The 20,000-nt window shown below is 42.3% G+C and overlaps 2 protein-coding genes across 4 annotated transcripts in view; both read right to left on the reverse strand.

Annotated features, from left to right (window-relative positions):
• Nucleotides 1–1,010, reverse strand: part of LOC113524849 (ADP-ribosylation factor-binding protein GGA3) — a 9,925-nt gene extending 8,915 nt beyond the window's left edge. Inside the window, exons 1-2 of the mRNA XM_034300226.2 lie at nt 812–1,010; nt 111–195 (exon numbers count right to left, since the gene is read on the reverse strand). Of these exons, the coding sequence (XP_034156117.2) occupies nt 111–195; nt 812–857 (131 nt within the window). The 5' untranslated portion in view covers nt 858–1,010. The remainder of the gene's footprint in view (nt 1–110; nt 196–811) is intronic.
• A 104-nt stretch (nt 1,011–1,114) lies between these two features.
• On the reverse strand, nt 1,115–10,604 carry ears2 (glutamyl-tRNA synthetase 2, mitochondrial). Of its 3 annotated transcripts, XR_008301025.1 has the most exons (10): nt 10,212–10,604; nt 9,678–9,833; nt 9,313–9,502; nt 8,600–9,072; nt 6,705–6,813; nt 6,419–6,572; nt 6,174–6,304; nt 5,879–6,014; nt 3,049–3,201; nt 1,115–1,390 (listed from the first exon to the last, which is right to left on the reverse strand). XR_008301025.1 is itself a non-coding variant. In XM_053229775.1 (9 exons), exons 1-9 carry the CDS (start codon nt 10,507–10,509, stop codon nt 1,310–1,312), a joined length of 1,728 nt encoding a protein of 575 aa, XP_053085750.1. In that variant the 5' UTR covers nt 10,510–10,603; the 3' UTR covers nt 1,115–1,309. The 3 variants fall into 3 exon arrangements, 2 of the variants coding, with proteins under 2 accessions (XP_053085750.1, XP_053085749.1); XM_053229775.1 differs by lacking the exon at nt 3,049–3,201 and having other exon boundaries at nt 10,212–10,603; XM_053229774.1 differs by lacking the exon at nt 3,049–3,201 and having other exon boundaries at nt 1,115–1,393; nt 10,212–10,603.
• Between the last annotated feature and the right edge of the window lie 9,396 nt (nt 10,605–20,000).

Raw genomic sequence — 20,000 nt, forward strand, 5'->3', positions numbered from 1 at the left:
TGTGTCTCACCCGTTGGGGTGTGAGTTAGTGTGTGTGTGTGAGTGTGTGTGAGTGTGTGTGTCTCACCCGTTGGGGTGTGTGTTAGTGTGTGTGTGTGTGTGTGTCTCACCCGTTGGGGTGTGTGTTAACATGTTGGTAGAACTCCTGCATGCAGTCCCATCTCTCTGACGGGTTCTCGGGATCTGTTGCTTTATCTAGAACATTACAAAACCACACCACATTTTTACATCACACACACACACACACACACACACTCACACACATCTACTTCATACTCTCCATCATCTCACACTAACAGACCTGCACTGTGTGAAACACACACACTCACACGCACTCATTTTATCTGTTTACATAGTATCAGTGTAGCACGTGATTAAATTAAATCTGATATCTGTGTGTGTGTGTGTGTGTGTGTGAGCGCGTGTGTGTGTGTGTGTGCGCGCGTGTCTCATAAGAGGAATTGACAGCTGTCTAAGAACACGTGACCACAGGCAGGTTGCTTCCTGTTTTTAACCTTCAGTATTCTAATGTTATATTTATTTAATATTGATTTGTTCATAGATGGTTATAATTCCTGTAAACTCAGCTCAGTGTGTGTGTGTGTGTGTGTGTGTGTGTGTTTAGTCCTGTTAGTTCAGTCTAAGTGCTTCATCACTCTCACCTTTCCGGTTTTTTACTCCGCAGCTTTATGATTGTTTACTTTATGATAATTATAATTATATATATATTTAATACTGCACATAAACAGCTCGCGCGCCGAACACGTGCAACAGGCTGATGTAAAGAGATTTAAAATAAATAAACACTCACTCAGACAAGCGAGCAGAAAGTCAACACACTGCTCTTCCTCCGCCATGTCCGCTCCGGGGTGCGTGTGTGTGTGTGTGTGTGTGTGTGCTGAGAGGATTTATTATTAAAAATAAACCGCTATTAAAAAGTTCACTTATATACAATCGTGTGTGTGTGTGTGTGTGTGTGTGTTTGCGCGCGCGCCGAGCTCAGCATGTGACCAAGCGCATGAGACGCACTAACCGCTCCGCGCAGGCCACGCCCCCTAAACTACAACTCAGCAAGGCAGACACAACACACACACACACACACAAAAGCCTGACATTGTTTACACATCAAACACATTTTTATTTTGTACAAGACAAAGAAAAATGCAGCTCAATCAGAACAGTCCTCAAAGAGTTTCCCAAAATCACCGAGTCTGCCAGGGTTCTAGAGCCCTCCAAAACAGGCAGGGTTCTAGAGCTCTCCAAAACAGGCAGGGTTCTACAGCTCTCCAAAACAGGCAGGGTTCTAGAGTTACTCTTCTAAAATCCTCTGTAGGCGACAACAAACCTCATCCTCACCGAGAGAGACCATGATCTCACCCACACTGGGGCCCTGCTGTAGAGAGAGAGAGAGAGAGAGAGAGAGACAGAGAGAGAGAGAGACACAGAGAGAGAGAGAGAGAGAGAGAGAGAGAGAGAGAGACAGAGAGAGAGAGAGAGACAGTGAGAGAGACACAGAGAGAGAGAGAGAGAGAGAGAGAGAGACACAGAGAGAGAGAGAGAGAGAGAGAGAGACACAGAGAGAGAGAAAGAGTGAGAGAGACAGAGAGAGAGAGAGAGAGACAGAGAGAGAGAAAGAGTGAGAGAGAGAGAGAGACAGAGAGAGAGAGAGAGAGAGAGACAGAGAGAGAGAAAGAGTGAGAGAGAGAGAGAGAGAGAGACAGAGAGAGAGAGAGAGAGAGAGAGTGAGAGAGACACAGAGAGAGAGAGAGAGAGAAGGAGAGAGAGAGAGAGAGACAGGGAGAGAGAGAGAGAGAGAGAGTGAGAGAGACACAGAGAGAGAGAGAGAGACAGGGAGAGAGAGAGAGAGAGAGAGACAGGGAGAGAGAGAGAGAGAGAGAGTGAGAGAGACACAGAGAGAGAGAGAGAGAGACACAGAGAGAGACAGAGAGAGAGAGAGTGAGAGAGACACAGAGAGAGAGAGAGAGAGAAGGAGAGAGAGAGAGAGAGAGAGAGAGAGAAGGAGAGAGTAAGTTTCTCAGGTGTGTAAGCCAGAGCTCTACAGGACTGAGGAAGGACTTTCACTTGGAAGTAAAAGTGAATGATGCAGGAGTGATGAAAGAGCGTGTGAGTGTGACGTGTGGATCATGTGGTGAGAAAGGGCTTTGTTTATCAAGCAGGATACAAACGGATTTATTCATAAATCATTTATACCAGAGTTTACACAAGAAATACGGTCTTCGCAAAAATCCTGTAAAGTCAGAAAAAATGTTTACTCGTGCTCCTGAGTGTGTGCAAGTCTACTCATAAGGAGAATAACTAATGTAAACCTCGACTTGATCGACTTCAAATCATATAAATCATATAAACTGCGATGAGTTACTGCACTTTTATATACAGAATACACTGTCAAGTCTAAATAACTTGTGTATTTTCAGTTACACAAATTTAATGAAACTTGTGAAAGCCAGTGGTTTCACATTAATAGCATTAACTGTAGAAATATTAAATATGAAATAATAAAGGAAGCAAGACAACATAAACCCATAAACGAGTTCAGTTAAGAATGAGGACGGACTCGGTCGGTGTGTAAGTCGGTTCCGTTTGCCGCAGCGTCTTCAGTTAATGCTGCGGCACTTTATTAGAGCTGATAAGTGACCGATCTGGTAGGTCTCAAGCTGCAGAGTGCCGTATACGCCCTAGTGTGCTGCGTGACTCCCTATACACACCCTTCTGCTTTTCCATCAGCGAGGGCGTCAGGGAATTAATTTCATTTTTAATAAAAATAAGTTTCTCTGTGTGACGTGCTCAGCGTCCACGATCATCTGGGTAAAGCGTAGATCTTTTTTTGTTTTCTGTTTTCATCTCAAACCATTTTTTTTACCTCACTTTCACCTCAATTCACTTCTAATTTACCTTTTCCTTAATTTGGCTCCAGACTTTGGTCTTTCAGTTACTTTAATTAACAAAATATATATATATATATATATATTATTGGCATAGACGTGAACGGTCCCTGCAGGACTAGTGGTTAGGCCACGGCGCTCTCACCGCCAGGGAACCGACCCCAGCACATAACAGTGCCGGTCTGAAGCCCGGATAAAACCGGGGAGGGTTGCGTCAGGAAGGACATCCGGCGTAAACACCGTGCCAAATCAGATATGCGGACCAATGACCTGCGGTAACCACCCCTAACGGGAGCAGCTGAAAGAGGAACAACAACATTAGCATGTGAATCAAAATAACTTTCACTTTAGTCTCTGAGAAAGTCTGTCTATTTTTATAAAATACAAGTTTACTAACAGATTGAGGCCTAAGGTGAGGATGTAAGAGTTCACTGATGCCCTCCCTCACTGACAGCTGCCTCACGCACTAAATCATTCTCCCACTACCAAATCATACACTCATCTATACACTCATCTATACACTCATCTATACACTCATCTATACACTCATCTATAAATCACTCATCTATACACTCATCTATACACTCATCTATAAATCACTCATCTATACACTCATCTATACACTCATCTATACACTCATCTATAAATCACTCATCTATACACTCATCTATACACTCATCTATAAATCACTCATCTATACACTCATCTATAAATCACTCATCTATACACTCATCTATAAATCACTCATCTATAAATCACTCATCTATAAATCACTCATCTATAAATCACTCATCTATACACTCATCTATAAATCACTCATCTATACACTCATCTATACACTCATCTATACACTCATCTATAAATCACTCATCTATAAATCACTCATCTATACACTCATCTATAAATCACTCATCTATACACTCATCTATACACTCATCTATACACTCATCTATACACTCATCTATAAATCACTCATCTATACACTCATCTATACACTCATCTATACACTCATCTATAAATCACTCATCTATAAATCACTCATCTATAAATCACTCATCTATACACTCATCTATACACTCATCTATAAATCACTCATCTATACACTCATCTATACACTCATCTATAAATCACTCATCTATACACTCATCTATACACTCATCTATAAATCACTCATCTATACACTCATCTATACACTCATCTACACTCATCTATACACTCATCTATACACTCATCTACACACTCATCTATACACTCATCTATACACTCATCTATAAATCACTCATCTATAAATCACTCATCTATAAATCACTCATCTATACACTCATCTACACTCATCTACACTCATCTACACACTCATCTATACACTCATCTATACACTCATCTATAAATCACTCATCTATAAATCACTCATCTATAAATCACTCATCTATACACTCATCTACACTCATCTACACACTCATCTACACACTCATCTATACACTCATCTATAAATCACTCATCTATACACTCATCTATACACTCATCTATAAATCACTCATCTATACACTCATCTATACACTCATCTATACACTCATCTATACACTCATCTACACTCATCTATACACTCATCTATACACTCATCTACACACTCATCTACACACTCATCTATACACTCATCTATACACTCATCTATAAATCACTCATCTATAAATCACTCATCTATAAATCACTCATCTATACACTCATCTATACACTCATCTATACACTCATCTATAAATCACTCATCTATACACTCATCTATACACTCATCTATACACTCATCTATAAATCACTCATCTATAAATCACTCATCTATACACTCATCTATAAATCACTCATCTATACACTCATCTATACACTCATCTATACACTCATCTATAAATCACTCATCTATACACTCATCTATACACTCATCTATAAATCACTCATCTATACACTCATCTATACACTCATCTATACACTCATCTATAAATCACTCATCTATACACTCATCTATACACTCATCTATAAATCACTCATCTATACACTCATCTATACACTCATCTATACACTCATCTATACACTCATCTATAAATCACTCATCTATAAATCACTCATCTATAAATCACTCATCTATACACTCATCTACACACTCATCTATAAATCACTCATCTATACACTCATCTATACACTCATCTATAAATCACTCATCTATACACTCATCTATACACTCATCTATACACTCATCTATAAATCACTCATCTATAAATCACTCATCTATACACTCATCTATAAATCACTCATCTATACACTCATCTATACACTCATCTATACACTCATCTATAAATCACTCATCTATAAATCACTCATCTATACACTCATCTATAAATCACTCATCTATAAATCACTCATCTATACACTCATCTATAAATCACTCATCTATACACTCATCTATAAATCACTCATCTATACACTCATCTATACACTCATCTATAAATCACTCATCTATACATTCATCTATACACTCATCTATACACTCATCTATACACTCATCTATACACTCATCTATACACTCATCTATAAATCACTCATCTATACACTCATCTATAAATCACTCAATCAGCGTATCACTTACTCAGTGAACTGCTTTCTCACTGAATCACTCTCTGATTTACATTTACGGCATTTTGCAGACGCCCCTCATCCAGAGTGACTTACATTTATCTTATTTATACACCTGAGCAGTTGAGGGTTAAGGGCCTTGCTCAGGAGCTCAGCAGTAGCAGCTTGATGGTGTTGGGATTTGAACTCAAGACCTTCAGATCAGTAGTCCAACATCTTTTCAACATGTGTCACTCACTCATTTACTCGCATGCCATATAAGCCACTGAATAACTACACTAAGGCCTTCATATATGTGTGTGTGAGTGTGTGTGTCAGTGTGTGTGTGAGTGTGTGTGAGAGTGTGTGTGTGTTACCTGTTGTCCAGTCAGAGCAAGTCTCAGTAACTTCATAACTGAACTGTATTTGGTTTTCTTTAGTTTTTTGGCGATGAGCTTCAGTTCAGCTGTGAGGAACTCGGGAGTGTATTCACCATTACATCCTTTAATTACCCTAAACACACACACACACACACACACACACAGACACACACACGCACGTACACACACACAGACACACACACACACACACAGAGCAGTGTATTCATCATTATAGTCTCTAACACACGTGCACACATACACACAGATGATTAGTAAGTAGGCGGAGTCTCACAGCATGACGTGAGTGATGATGTCATGTGATTCAGAGCTCATCTCCTCCAGTTGTTGCCGGGATACGGAGGGGCGGAGCCACAGGTACGAGTACATGGGAGAGAGCAGGTCTTTCACTGACGAGATATGACGCTGAAAACAGACATGCACACAAATACACACAGTTATCCAGCAGTCTCGAGTGTATGTTTACAGTGTGTGTGTGTGTGTGTGTGTGTGTGTGTGTGTGTGTGTGTGTGTGTCTACCTTCCTCATGTGCAGAACTCTGAGGATGTAATTGTGATCCAGAACTTCCTGTTCCTGTATCTGATCTCTGTAAGTGAGTGTGAGGAGATTCCTCACTTCGTCCACCAGGAGGCGACTCTGAAGCTCATCCTCAATACGCTGCTGCAGGTGAACCCTAATCTCTCACACACACACACACACACACACACACACACCCCCCTTATTTCATCATAACACCTCAAACACAATTAAAAATGAAGTAAATGTATGTGTGTGTGTGTGTGTGTGTGCTGTAGTTTTTCCTGACCTGTTGAATTCTGGGAGTTTGCTGAGATCGAGCACAGCCGAGTGCGTCACGATTTTTGAGACGTTAAATTCACTGATCAGCTCATTCAGATTTCGGCCAATACGATTACCTGAAACACACACACACACACACACACACACACACACACACACAGACACACACGCACAAACAAACATACACACAGACAGACACACAATCATTAAATATTATCGAATATCTCAATGTCTCACTTCAGAATTACTGAATGCAGTGACTGATTACCTCACTGCCTCACTCACTCTCTCACTCACTGCCTCACTCACTGCCTCACTCACTGCCTCACTGCCTGCCTCACTCACTCTCTCACTCACTGCCTCACTGCCTGCCTCACTCACTCTCTCACTCACTGCCTCACTCACTCTCTCACTCACTGCCTCACTCACTGCCTCACTCACTCTCTCACTCACTGCCTGCCTCACTCACTCTCTCACTGCCTGCCTCACTCACTCTCTCACTGCCTGCCTCACTCACTGCCTCACTCACTCTCTCACTCACTGCCTCACTCACTCTCTCACTCACTGCCTCACTCACTCACTCACTGCCTGCCTCACTCACTCTCTCACTGCCTGCCTCACTCACTGCCTCACTCACTGCCTGCCTGCTTCACTCACTGCCTGCCTCACTCACTCTCTCACTCACTGCCTGCCTCACTCACTCTCTCACTCACTCACTCACTGCCTGCTTCACTCACTCACTGCCTGCCTCACTCACCCCCTCACTGCCTGCCTCACTCACTCACTCACTGCCTCACTCACTCACTGCCTGCCTCACTCACCCCCTCACTGCCTGCCTCACTCACTCACTCACTGCCTGCCTCACTCACCCCCTCACTGCCTGCCTCACTCACTCACTCACTGCCTCACTCACTCACTGCCTCACTCACTCACTGCCTGCCTCACTCACTCACTCACTCACTGCATGCCTCACTCTCACTCTCTCACTGACTCACTCACTCACTGACTGCCTACTTCACTCACTGCCTCACTCACTGACTCACTCACTGCCTGCCTACTTCACTCACTCACTGACTCACTCACTGCCTGCTTCACTTGCTCCCTCACTGCCTGCCTCACTTGCTCACCCCCTCACTCACTGCCTCACTCACTCACTGCATGCCTCACTCTCACTCACTCACTGACTCACTCACTGCCTGCCTGCTTCACTCACTCACTGCCTCACTCACTCACTGCCTCACTCACTCACTCACTGCCTGCCTCACTCACTCACCCCCTCACTCACTGCCTCACTCACTCACTCACTGCCTGGCTCACTCACTGCATGCCTCACTCTCACTCACTCACTCACTGCCTGCCTCACTCTCACTCACTCACTCACTGCCTGCCTGACTCACTCCCTCACTGCCTCATTCTCACTCACTCACTGCCTGCCTCACTCACTCACTGCCTGCCTCATTCTCACTCACTCACTCACTCACTCACCCCCTCACTGACTCACTCACTGCCTGCCTGCTTCACTCACTCACTCACTCACTGCCTGCCTCACTCACTCACCCCCTCACTCACTCCCTCACTCACTCACCCCCTCACTCACTGCCTGCCTCACTCACTCACCCCCTCACTGACTCACTCACTGCCTGCCTGCTTCACTCACTCACTCACTCACTGCCTGCTTCACTCGCTCACTCACTGCCTGCTTCACTCGCTCACCCCCTCACTCACTCCCTCACTCACTCACCCCCTCACTCACTCACTCACTCACTGCCTGCCTCATTCTCACTCACTCACTCACCCCCTCACTCACTGCCTGCCTCACTCCCCTCACTGAATGTTTCACTGCCTGCCTCACTCCCTCACTCCCTCACTGCCTCACTCCCTCGCTGCCTGCCACACACTCACTGTTGAACCCGGAGCCGCAGTTAGTGATGAGGTCGAGCAGTGCCTCGGGCAGCGCTCCCTGCTGTCTGAAGTGTGAGATGTAAATGTCGCCCTGCCGTTTGGACAGTTTGGTTCCGTCTGGGTTCAGTAGTAGCGGCAGGTGAGCATAGGTGGGCGGAGTCATGTGCAGGGCACGGTAGAGCTGCAGGTGTTTACAGGTGGAGGTGAGCCACTCAGCACCACGCAGAACATGGCTCACGTGCATGTGTGCGTCATCGACCACGTTGGCCAGGTGATAGGTGGGGAATCCGTCGTTCTTCAGGATCACAGGGTCGCCCTCGACCTCCCCCACCGCGTGCCCCGTCCAACCAAACACCAGGTCCTCAAACGGCTCCGCCTCCGGATGGAGACGAAAACGAACAGCGTGGGGTTTACCCTCAGCCAGGTTCTCCTGCACCTGATCAGCATGTAGGTGCCTGCACCTGTTATCATACCTGAAATTATCACACACACACCTGTTACCATACCTGAAATAAACACACACACACCTGTTATCATACCGGAAATAAACACACACACACACACACTTTTTAGGTAGGAAAAGAGGTGTGTGTTTAATCCAGCTATGATAACAGGTGTGTGTGTGTGTGTTTATTTCCGGTATGATAACAGGTGTGTGTGTGTGTTTATTTCCGGTATGATAACAGGTGTGTGTGTGTGAGTGCGTGCACTACCGTGGTGTCTGTCCTCTGCGCAGTGCTTCCTTCTTGAGCAGCTCTAATCTGTGATTGGTGCAGAAGCAGTAGTAGGCGTGGCCTGATTCTATCAGAGACGTCGCAGCAGCAGAATACAAACTCAAACGCTCAGACTGGACATACGGACCATACACACCTCCTCTAGATACACTCTCATCAGGGGGAATACCTACACACACACACACACACACACACACACACACACACACACACACACCACAAGACTGATTACTGATCAGTGTTATTGATTATCATCATGTAGGTGATGGTGTGATCATTTTAATATTCTTTCGTTGCTATGGTGATGTCAGTAATATTAACGTATCGTCATGGTGATGTCGTACCCGCCCACTCGAGCGTGTGTTCGATGTCCTGTGCTGCTCCGTGTACGATGCGTGATCGATCCGTGTCCTCCAGCCGCAGGATAAACGTCCCGCCATGCTGCTTCGCAAACAGGAAGTTATAGAGCGCCGTACGCAAACCGCCCAGGTGTAGAAACCCTAACACACACACACACACACACGCGGACACACACACACACACACACATGCGCGCACACACATGCGGACACACACACACACACACAGACACACACACTGATAAATATAAGCATATTCATGCTAAATGTGTTTAACACTGCTGCATGTAAATGATGAATAATTCATTAATAATCAGACTGTAGTGTTCCTGATCTGAGTATTTCAGTAGATCAGATTTCATCAGATCTTTGACCTTTGACCTTGAGGATAAAAAGCAGCTGCATATTTAATCAGTAAAATCAGATTTAATAACTGATAAACAACACAGCTTAATTAATGAATTATTCTAATGATATTCAAATCGTCCTGTGTGTGTGTGTGTGTGTGTGTGTGTGTTACCGGTGGGACTGGGGGCGAATCGGACCCGCACCTCTCTCTCCGCGACACACACACTTCCGCTGTGAGTGTGTGCAGTGTGAGTGTGTACAGTGTGAGTGTGTGTAGTGTGTGCAGTGTGAGTGTGTGTGGTGTGAGTGTGTGCAGTGTGAGTGTGTGTGGTGTCTCTGAGCCCCGACACACTCCGGCTCGGCTTCTTATTTTGTAAATTCTTGTTAATAATAAAGTTATTAATGTTACTATAAACCCGCGCGCTGAATCCGGAGCTCAGCCCGGTACCGAGCAGCCGAGACACCGGCATCTTACACCGTAACACACACACACACACACATCAGTGATAAAACACACACACACACACGTTTACATATGTATCCAGTGTGTTTCAGCAACACGCAGCGGAAATGACGTTTCATAATAAAAGTGTACACATTTCATAATAAAAGTGTTTTGAGCCATACTAGTTTTATCTGTTTATTTTTTATTATCTTCAGTTAATATGAACTGATTATATAACTTATATTTAATTTATAATTTATTTTTATTATTTCACAGCACTGGTGAATTCTCAACTCAGAAGGTGTTGATTAATTTTCTATAACAGCAGCTCTGACAATAGTGCAGCTGCAAATCACAGGTTTATATTATATTATATTATATTATATTATATTATATTATATTATATTATATTATTGCACTCATTCTAATACGTTATCGTTTCTATAGTAACAGCTCATTCAACAAAATAAACAGATTAATAAGGAAAAAGTGTGCAATCGTTAATATGGTGAAGTTTTCTGTAAGGAGAAATGTGTTTATGTAACCCTGATGGAAGGAGTCTCCAGTGTCAGCGCTTTGTAACAGTCAGAGGTAAAGCTGTAACTTTCAGTTTTCTGACGTCTTCAGGACAGAGGAGTTTACGCTTCTTCATGGTTTCTCAGTAACATGCGGAACAAGCTGTAATCAAGTCTTATTAACTTGAAGAGAGAGAATAAAGAGACGCTGGTGAGGGAACGAGTGTTTATAGCTGCTATAACGTAAGCGACAACAGGAACTCATTTGTTTCACAGACATTAAATGTAACTATAAAAGGATAAAAAGTATGATGTGTTGTTCTTTAATAAATAAAAATTGTAATCATTGGAAAATGGCTGTGGTGTGAGAGGAATAAAACACTTGGGGACGTGCTGTTAGAGGAAAATAAATCAGCTCTGAGGCAGTGCCAGTGTCTCACTCTCTCTCTGCCTCTGTTTCAGGTTTATCTCACCCTCTCCTCAGTCCAGCTCTCTGTGGCTTCACGGCTCGGGCAGTTCCTCGGTTCTCCACACAGTGGCGCTGTGTGCTGCTCTGGGCAGTGTGTTATAGCGGGCTCTTGTAAATGTGATGTTTCTTACTTCCTTGAGGTTTCCATGTTCCTCCTTGTTGTTGGTGTGTACTCTGGGGTCCGTTCCAGCTTAACAACACAAACAAGATTCAGACAAATCCATATATTTGCCAATTGGATGAAATTTGTTCTGAAACTAAGCTGAAAACTTTGAGTTTTAAGTGTAAATGAGGAAACGTTTCACTTAAAACTAGTAAATTATGGACAACCACAAGGATCTGTCTTCTGTCCCTTACTGCTGAGGCCAAACATTCACACACACACACACACACACACACACACACACACACACACACACATAGACTAAAGACATTCAAACTCCACACATTTCCTGTTTCTGTACATTTCTTGTGTTATATCAATGAGGGTAAGTCTTCTTTATTTCCATAAGAGATCATTTCAGATTTATTTCAGCTTTTATTTACTAGATCATGTTTTCAGTGGATCAGAAGTTTAAATACACTTTGTAAGTATTTGGTGTCGTTGCCTTTTAACTGCTTGAACTTGAGTGAAACTCTTGCTGTAGGCTTCCTCAAGCTTCTCACAATCCTCTGCTGGACTCTGAGCTCCTGCCTCCTGACAGAACTGCTGTAACTCAGTCGGGTTTGAGGGCCTCCTCGCTCAGACACTCGCACATTTGCTCTGGGATTCAGCTCAGGGCGTTGTGATGATCACTCCAGTCAGGTGTAACCCTAACCCTTAGGATCATTGTTCTGCTGGAAGACCCAGGTGTGACCGAGGTTTAAATTTCTGCCTGATGCCTTTTCCAGCAAAACCTCCCCACAACATGATGCTGCCACCACCATGCTTCACAGCTGGCATGATGTTCTTCAGATTAAAAGCTTAACCTTTTTTTCCTCCATGCAGAGCTCTGACCGTTAAGGCCAAACTGCTCAATTTTCATTTCATCTGATCAGAGAGCTCTCCTCCAACAGGCTGCTGATCACCTGCACACTTCAGTCTGGCTTTTTGATGATGCTCTTGGAGTAGCGGCTTCTTCTTTGCATGACAGTCTTTCAGACCGTAGTGATGTAGGACTCTGTTAAAGGTGTGCCTGATGCCTCCAACACCTATGTTCCTTTGTTGTTGTCTTCAGTTGAAACTTTTGGACCAAAATTTGTTCTTCACTGGGAATTAATTTAAGCCTCTTTCCTGAATGATGCAGTGTCTGTGTGCTCCCGAGATTTTTATATTTAATACAGATGTTTGTACAGATGTTTGTGGTATCTTCGGTTGTTTGGAAATTGCTCCTAAAGAGGAACAGGACTTGTGAAGAGCCATCATTTGTTTCTGAGATCTCTCTGAGTAGCTTGGATTTCCCCATGGTATCAAGGGCAAGAAGGCAAAGAGGTACTGCCTCTAAAGGTAGGCCCTTTTACAGTCAGCTCCCAGTTAACCCCTAATTATTACAATTTGCCAATCAGAAGCTTCTTAAAATCATTACATCAATTTCTGGAATCTTCCAGACTTTTTAAAGAGTAAAGAATAAGTATGTAACTTTTGACCCACTAGAGTTCTGATATATTAAATTAAAGCTGAATTAAATTTGTCTCTAATCGATTGCTTTAAAATTTTAAATCCTCTGATGTGAAGAAAGTTTTTCTAATAAACATGAGAAAGAAATGTACGCTAATAAACTGTGTGAAGTTAAAAAAACCTGAGTTTGAATATCTTAAGGCTAGGTGTATATAAACTTTTTTTTTTTGCCTCACCTGTGTTGTATCTGTTTCCTTTATCTACACTGATGACACTGATGTATATTTAATTACCTGTTGATCAAATTCACTTCAGTTTGATTACTGTGTAATAATCTAATAATCTAATAATCCAATCTAATAACATAAACTCAGTGCTGTTCATAATCACGTCAATAAAACATAAGTATTGAGTTGTGTTCTGTTTCACCACAGAACAGAATAGAGGCAGAACCGAGCGGAACAGACAGAATAGAGGCAGAACTGAGCGGAACAGACAGAATAGAGGCAGAACCGAGCGAAACAGAAGGAATAGAGGCAGAACCGAGCGGGACAGAGGGAGTAGAGGCAGAACCGAGCGAAACAGAGGGAGTAGAGGCAGAACCGAGCGAGACAGAGGGAGTAGAGGCAGAACCGAGCGGGACAGAGGGAGTAGAGGCAGAACCGAGCGAGACAGAGGGAGTAGAGGCAGAACCGAGCGAGACAGAGGGAGTAGAGGCAGAACCGAGCGAGACCGAGCGAGACAGAGGGAGTAGAGGCAGAACCGAGCGAGACCGAGCGAGACAGAGGGAGTAGAGGCAGAACCGAGCGAGACAGAGGGAGTAGAGGCAGAACCGAGCGAGACAGAGGGAGTAGCGGCAGAACCGAGCGAGACAGAGGGAGTAGAGGCAGAACCGAGCGAGACAGAGGGAGTAGAGGCAGAACTGTGCGGGACAGAGGGAGTAGAGGCAGAACCGAGCGGGACAGAGGGAGTAGAGGCAGAACTGTGCAGGACAGAGGGAGTAGAGGCAGAACTGTGCAGGACAGAGGGAGTAGAGGCAGAACAGAGCGGGACAGAGGGAGTAGAGGCAGAACCGAGCGGGACAGAGGGAGTAGAGGCAGAACCGAGCGGGACAGAGGGAGTAGAGGCAGAACTGTGCAGGACAGAGGGAGTAGAGGCAGAACTGTGCAGGACAGAGGGAGTAGAGGCAGAACAGAGCGGGACAGAGGGAGTAGAGGCAGAACCGAGCGGGACAGAGGGAGTAGAGGCAGAACCGAGCGGGACAGAGGGAGTAGAGGCAGAACTGTGCAGGACAGAGGGAGTAGAGGCAGAACTGTGCAGGACAGAGGGAGTAGAGGCAGAACAGAGCGGGACAGAGGGAGTAGAGGCAGAACCGAGCGGGACAGAGGGAGTAGAGGCAGAACCGAGCGGGACAGAGGGAGTAGAGGCAGAACCGAGCGGGACAGAGGGAGTAGAGGCAGAACCGAGCGAGACAGAGGGAGTAGAGGCAGAACCGAGCGAGACAGAGGGAGTAGAGGCAGAACCGAGCGGGACAGAGGGAGTAGAGGCAGAACCGAGCGGGACAGAGGGAGTAGAGGCAGAACCGAGCGGGACAGAGGGAGTAGAGGCAGAACCGAGCGGGACAGAGGGAGTAGAGGCAGAACCGAGCGAGACAGAGGGAGTAGAGGCAGAACCGAGCGAGACAGAGGGAGTAGAGGCAGAACCGAGCGAGACAGAGGGAGTAGAGGCAGAACCGAGCGGGACAGAGGGAGTAGAGGCAGAACCGAGCGAGACAGAGGGAGTAGAGGCAGAACCGAGCGGGACAGAGGGAGTAGAGGCAGAACTGCGTGATCGTGAAGGTGAATTGAAAGCTAATGATCACAGAGGATAATTATGCAGAAATAAATCTATATTCTCTCTGTATATATGAAGTGACTCCTGGTATTTATATTAATATTATTACACTGATGTGGTAATAATTCTATTATTTATTATAAAAGTAATTGTTACTCTTATTGTTGTTGATGTTACTGTTACTGTTGTTGATGTTACTGTTGTTGTTGTTGTTACTGTTGATGTTACTGTTGTTGTTGTTGTTACTGTTGTTGTTGTTGATGTTACTGTTGTTGTTGTTGTTACTGTTGTTGTTGTTACTGTTGTTGTTGTTGTTGTTACTGTTGTTGTTGTTATATCCTGAATGTATTTATTTCTGTAAAGCTGCTTTGTGACAATGTTGGTTGTTAAAAGCACCATACAAATCAAATTGAGTTGTTACTGTTGTTGTTGTTGTTACTGTTGTTGTTGTTACTGTTGTTGTTACTGTTGTTGTTGTTGTTACTGTTGTTTATATCCTGAATGTTGTTGATGTTGATGTTACTGTTGACAAGAACTAAATAATAAATACAGAAACGCACAGAGTATAAACAGCTTTTAAATACATTTTACTTTTTAAACTTAAATAAAAGTATGGAATTTATCTTATCCAAATAACCACACACACACCTCACACACACACACACACACACACACACACACCTCACACACACACACACACACACACACACAGTCAACGTGTCATATGAAGTTGTGTCTGGTCTGTGTGAGGTGTGTGTGTGTGTGTGTGTGTGTGTGTGTGTGTGTGTGAGAGAGAGTGTGTGTGTGTGTGTGTGTGTGTGTGTGTGTGTGTGTGTGTGCACACTCAGTAATGGAGGCGCCACAGCTCTTTAAGAATCAAAGGAAAGGGGCGGAGTCAGGGAGGAAGTCTCTACCTGAAAATACAGGTGTGCACCACAATCAAAGCCCAGCTCGCTAAAATACTGACTCGCTCCTCTAAACACAGGGCGCGACAGCCAGGGTGTGTGTGTGTGTGTGTGTGTGTGTGTGTGTGTGTGTGCCGGTAGGATTTGTGGATTTCCAGCACAGAGGAAATGCGGCATTGAGCAGCTGTGTGTTTGGGAATTTAAGGAAAGGAAGTTAGCATTAGCATTAGCCAGTAGTGCTAACCCTGTGAACTCTGCGACATGAAGTAGCTTTAGAAAATCGTACACGTTACAGCAGAGACACTTCACACACACACACACACACACACACACACACACACACACACACACACACACGGTCTGTCTGTATTTAACAGAGATAAACAGACAGAGAGTTTAAGATTGAGACTGAGGGAAAATGGCAATGATGGGAAACTAGAGCACATCTCACACACGTAAATAAAACTCCTGATGAAGCCCAGGCTGTTTGTGTGTGTGTGTGTGTGTGTGTGTGTGTGTGTGTGTGTAAGTTTTCCAGAGACTGTTAATCCCACGATGTCGGGGTTAAACATCTCAGAGTAAAGCCGCAGTCACACACATGCTCATGGCGAGACAGAAAATGGGAAAAGCACCGCCATTTTGTTTGCAATTTTACTCTCAAGTTCAAAAATGAATTCTACTTTTTCACCTTTAGTAATAAAAGTCGACTTTATGGAATTAATTTAGTGCCACTTAATCACGTCCTGCTAATCTCTGCCAGTTACTAACACGGAGTCAGTCGCGGGAATGCGGAGCGCGAGGACGGAGTACACCCAGTCCATCGCCGCACTCCGTCACGCAACACTGTTATTCAACAAGACACAGACTGAAGACGTCCACGTGTGAATTAACACAAAAGAAACAGATGTAACAGGTCTTACCTGAGCACAGGTGTGACTCGGATACTGCAGTCAGATTCACCACTTTAATAAACCTGTCAGTGTTGGTGTCGTAAAACAGCGCGATCCAGCAGAGGGGAGAAAAACCAGTAAAAGACTGATGTCTAATGATCAGACGTGTTAGACTGCAGGTGTTAAAGTTTCTCATTTTAAAGATTAAAATCATTTTAAATGAATAAGATTAATTACATCACTGCTACTGTTACAGAGCAGACATTAAACTCTGACTCACTGACCTCACACTCCATCTGTGGCATCAAAGACTGCACTTATTTTTCTACACAGCAGTTCAACAGATTTACTATTATTACTATTATTACTATTATTATTATTATTATTATTATTATTATTATTGTACAGACAAACAGATAAACAGACAGATAAACAGATAAACAGACAGATAAACAGACAGATAAACAGATAAACAGACAGATAAACAGATAAACAGATAAACAGACAGATAAACGGACAGACAGATAAACAGATAAACAGACAGATAAACAGATAAACAGATAAACAGACAGATAAACAGATAAACAGACAGATAGACAGACAGATAAACAGACAGATAAACAGACAGATAAACAGACAGATAGATAGATAAACAGACAGATAAACGGATAAACAGACAGATAAACAGACAGATAAACAGACAGATAGACAGACAGATAAAAAACAGATAAACAGATAAACAGACAGATAAAAAACAGATAAACAGATAAACAGACAGATAGACAGACAGATAAACAGACAGATAAACAGATAAACAGACAGATAAACAAACAGATAAACAAACAGATAAACAGACAGATAAACAGACAGATAAACAGATAAACAGACAGATAAACAGACAGATAAACAGATAAACAGACAGATAATCAGACAGATAAACAGACGGATAAACAAACAGATAAAAAGAAAGATAAACAGACAGATAAACAAACAGATAAACAGACAGATAAACAAACAGATAAACAGACAGATAAACAGACAGATAATCAGACAGATAAATAGATAATCAGACAGATAAACAGACGGATAAACAAACAGATAGACAGAAAGATAAACAAACAGATAAACAGACAGATAATCAGACAGATAAACAGATGGATAAACAAACAGATAAAAAGAAAGATAAACAGACAGATAAACAGACAGATAGACAGAAAGATAAACAAACAGATAAACAGACAGATAATCAGACAGATAAACAGACGGATAAACAAACAGATAAAAAGAAAGATAAACAGACAGATAAACAAACAGATAAACAGACAGATAAACAAACAGATAAACAGACAGATAAACAGACAGATAATCAGACAGATAAATAGATAATCAGACAGATAAACAGACGGATAAACAAACAGATAAAAAGAAAGATAAACAGACAGATAATCAGACAGATAAACAGACGGATAAACAAACAGATAAACAGACAGATAATCAGACAGATAAACAGACGGATAAACAAACAGATAAAAAGAAAGATAAACAGACAGATAAACAAACAGATAAACAGACAGATAAACAAACAGATAAACAGACAGATAATCAGACAGATAAATAGATAAACAGACAGATAAACAGATAAACAGACAGATAGACAGACAGATAAACAAACAGATAAACAAACAGATAAACAGACAGATAAACAGACAGATAATCAGACAGATAAATAGATAAACAGACAGATAAACAGACAGATAAACAGACAGATAAACAGATAAACAGACAGATAGACAGACAGATAAACAGACAGATAGACAGATAAACAAACAGATAAACAAACAGATAAACAGACAGATAAACAAACAGATAAACAGACAGACAGACAGATAAACAGACAGATAAACAGACAGATAGACAGACAGATAGACAGATAAACAGACAGATAAACAAACAGATAAACAGACAGATAAACAGACAGATAGACAGACAGATAAACAAACAGATAAACAGACAGATAAACAAACAGATAAACAGACAGATAAACAAACAGATAAACAGACAGATAAACAGACAGATAGACAGACAGATAAACAAACAAACAGATAAACAGACAGATAAACAGACAGATAAACAAACAGATAAACAGACAGATAAACAAACAGATAAACAGACAGATAAACAGACAGATAGACAGACAGATAAACAAACAGATAAACAGACAGATAAACAAACAGATAAACAGACAGATAAACAAACAGATAAACAGACAGATAAACAGACAGATAAACAGACAGATAGACAGACAGATAGACAGACAGATAAACAGACAGATAAACAGACAGATAGACAGACAGATAAACAGACAGATAAACAGATAAACAGACAGATAGACAGACAGATAAACAGATAAACAGACAGATAAACAAACAGATAAACAGACAGATAGACAGATAAACAGATAAACAGACAGATAAACAGACAGATAAACAAACAGATAAACAGATAAACAGACAGATAGACAGACAGATAAACAGATAAACAGACAGATAAACAGACAGATAGACAGACAGATAAACAAACAGATAAACAGATAGATAAACAGACAGATAGACAGACAGATAAACAGATAAACAGACAGATAGACAGACAGATAAACAGATAAACAGACAGATAAACAGACAGATAGACAGACAGATAAACAGATAAACAGACAGATAGACAGACAGATAAACAGATAAACAGACAGATAAACAGACAGATAGACAGACAGATAAACAGATAAACAAACAGATAAACAGACAGATAAACAGATAAACAGACAGATAGACAGACAGATAAACAGACAGATAAACAGATAAACAGACAGATAGACAGACAGATAAACAGATAAACAGACAGATAAACAGACAGATAGACAGACAGATAAACAAACAGATAAACAGATAGATAAACAGACAGATAGACAGACAGATAAACAGATAAACAGACAGATAGACAGACAGATAAACAGATAAACAGACAGATAAACAGACAGATAAACAGACAGATAAACAGATAAACAGACAGATAGACAGACAGATAAACAGATAAACAGACAGATAAACAGACAGATAGACAGACAGATAAACAGATAAACAAACAGATAAACAGACAGATAAACAGATAAACAGACAGATAGACAGACAGATAAACAGACAGATAAACAGATAAACAGACAGATAGACAGACAGATAAACAGATAAACAGACAGATAAACAGACAGATAAACAAACAGATAAACAGATAGATAAACAGATAAACAGACAGA

This window comes from Pangasianodon hypophthalmus, chromosome 26, assembly GCF_027358585.1.
Source record: "Pangasianodon hypophthalmus isolate fPanHyp1 chromosome 26, fPanHyp1.pri, whole genome shotgun sequence".
In the NCBI taxonomy this organism is placed as follows: Eukaryota; Metazoa; Chordata; class Actinopteri; order Siluriformes; family Pangasiidae; genus Pangasianodon; species Pangasianodon hypophthalmus.

Excerpts from the sequence above, each read along its gene's own strand:
- ears2 (XM_053229774.1), bottom strand. The coding sequence starts at position 10,509 with ATGCCGGTGTCTCGGCTGCTCGGTACCGGGCTGAGCTCCGGATTCAGC. Across the intron at positions 9,073-9,312 it reads CGCAGAGGACAGACACCACG|GTATGATAACAGGTGCAGGC; the intron begins GTAGTGCACGCA and ends TGATAATTTCAG. Across the intron at positions 6,015-6,173 it reads ATCATCACTCACGTCATGCT|GGTAATTAAAGGATGTAATG; the intron begins GTGAGACTCCGC and ends GTGTGTGTTTAG.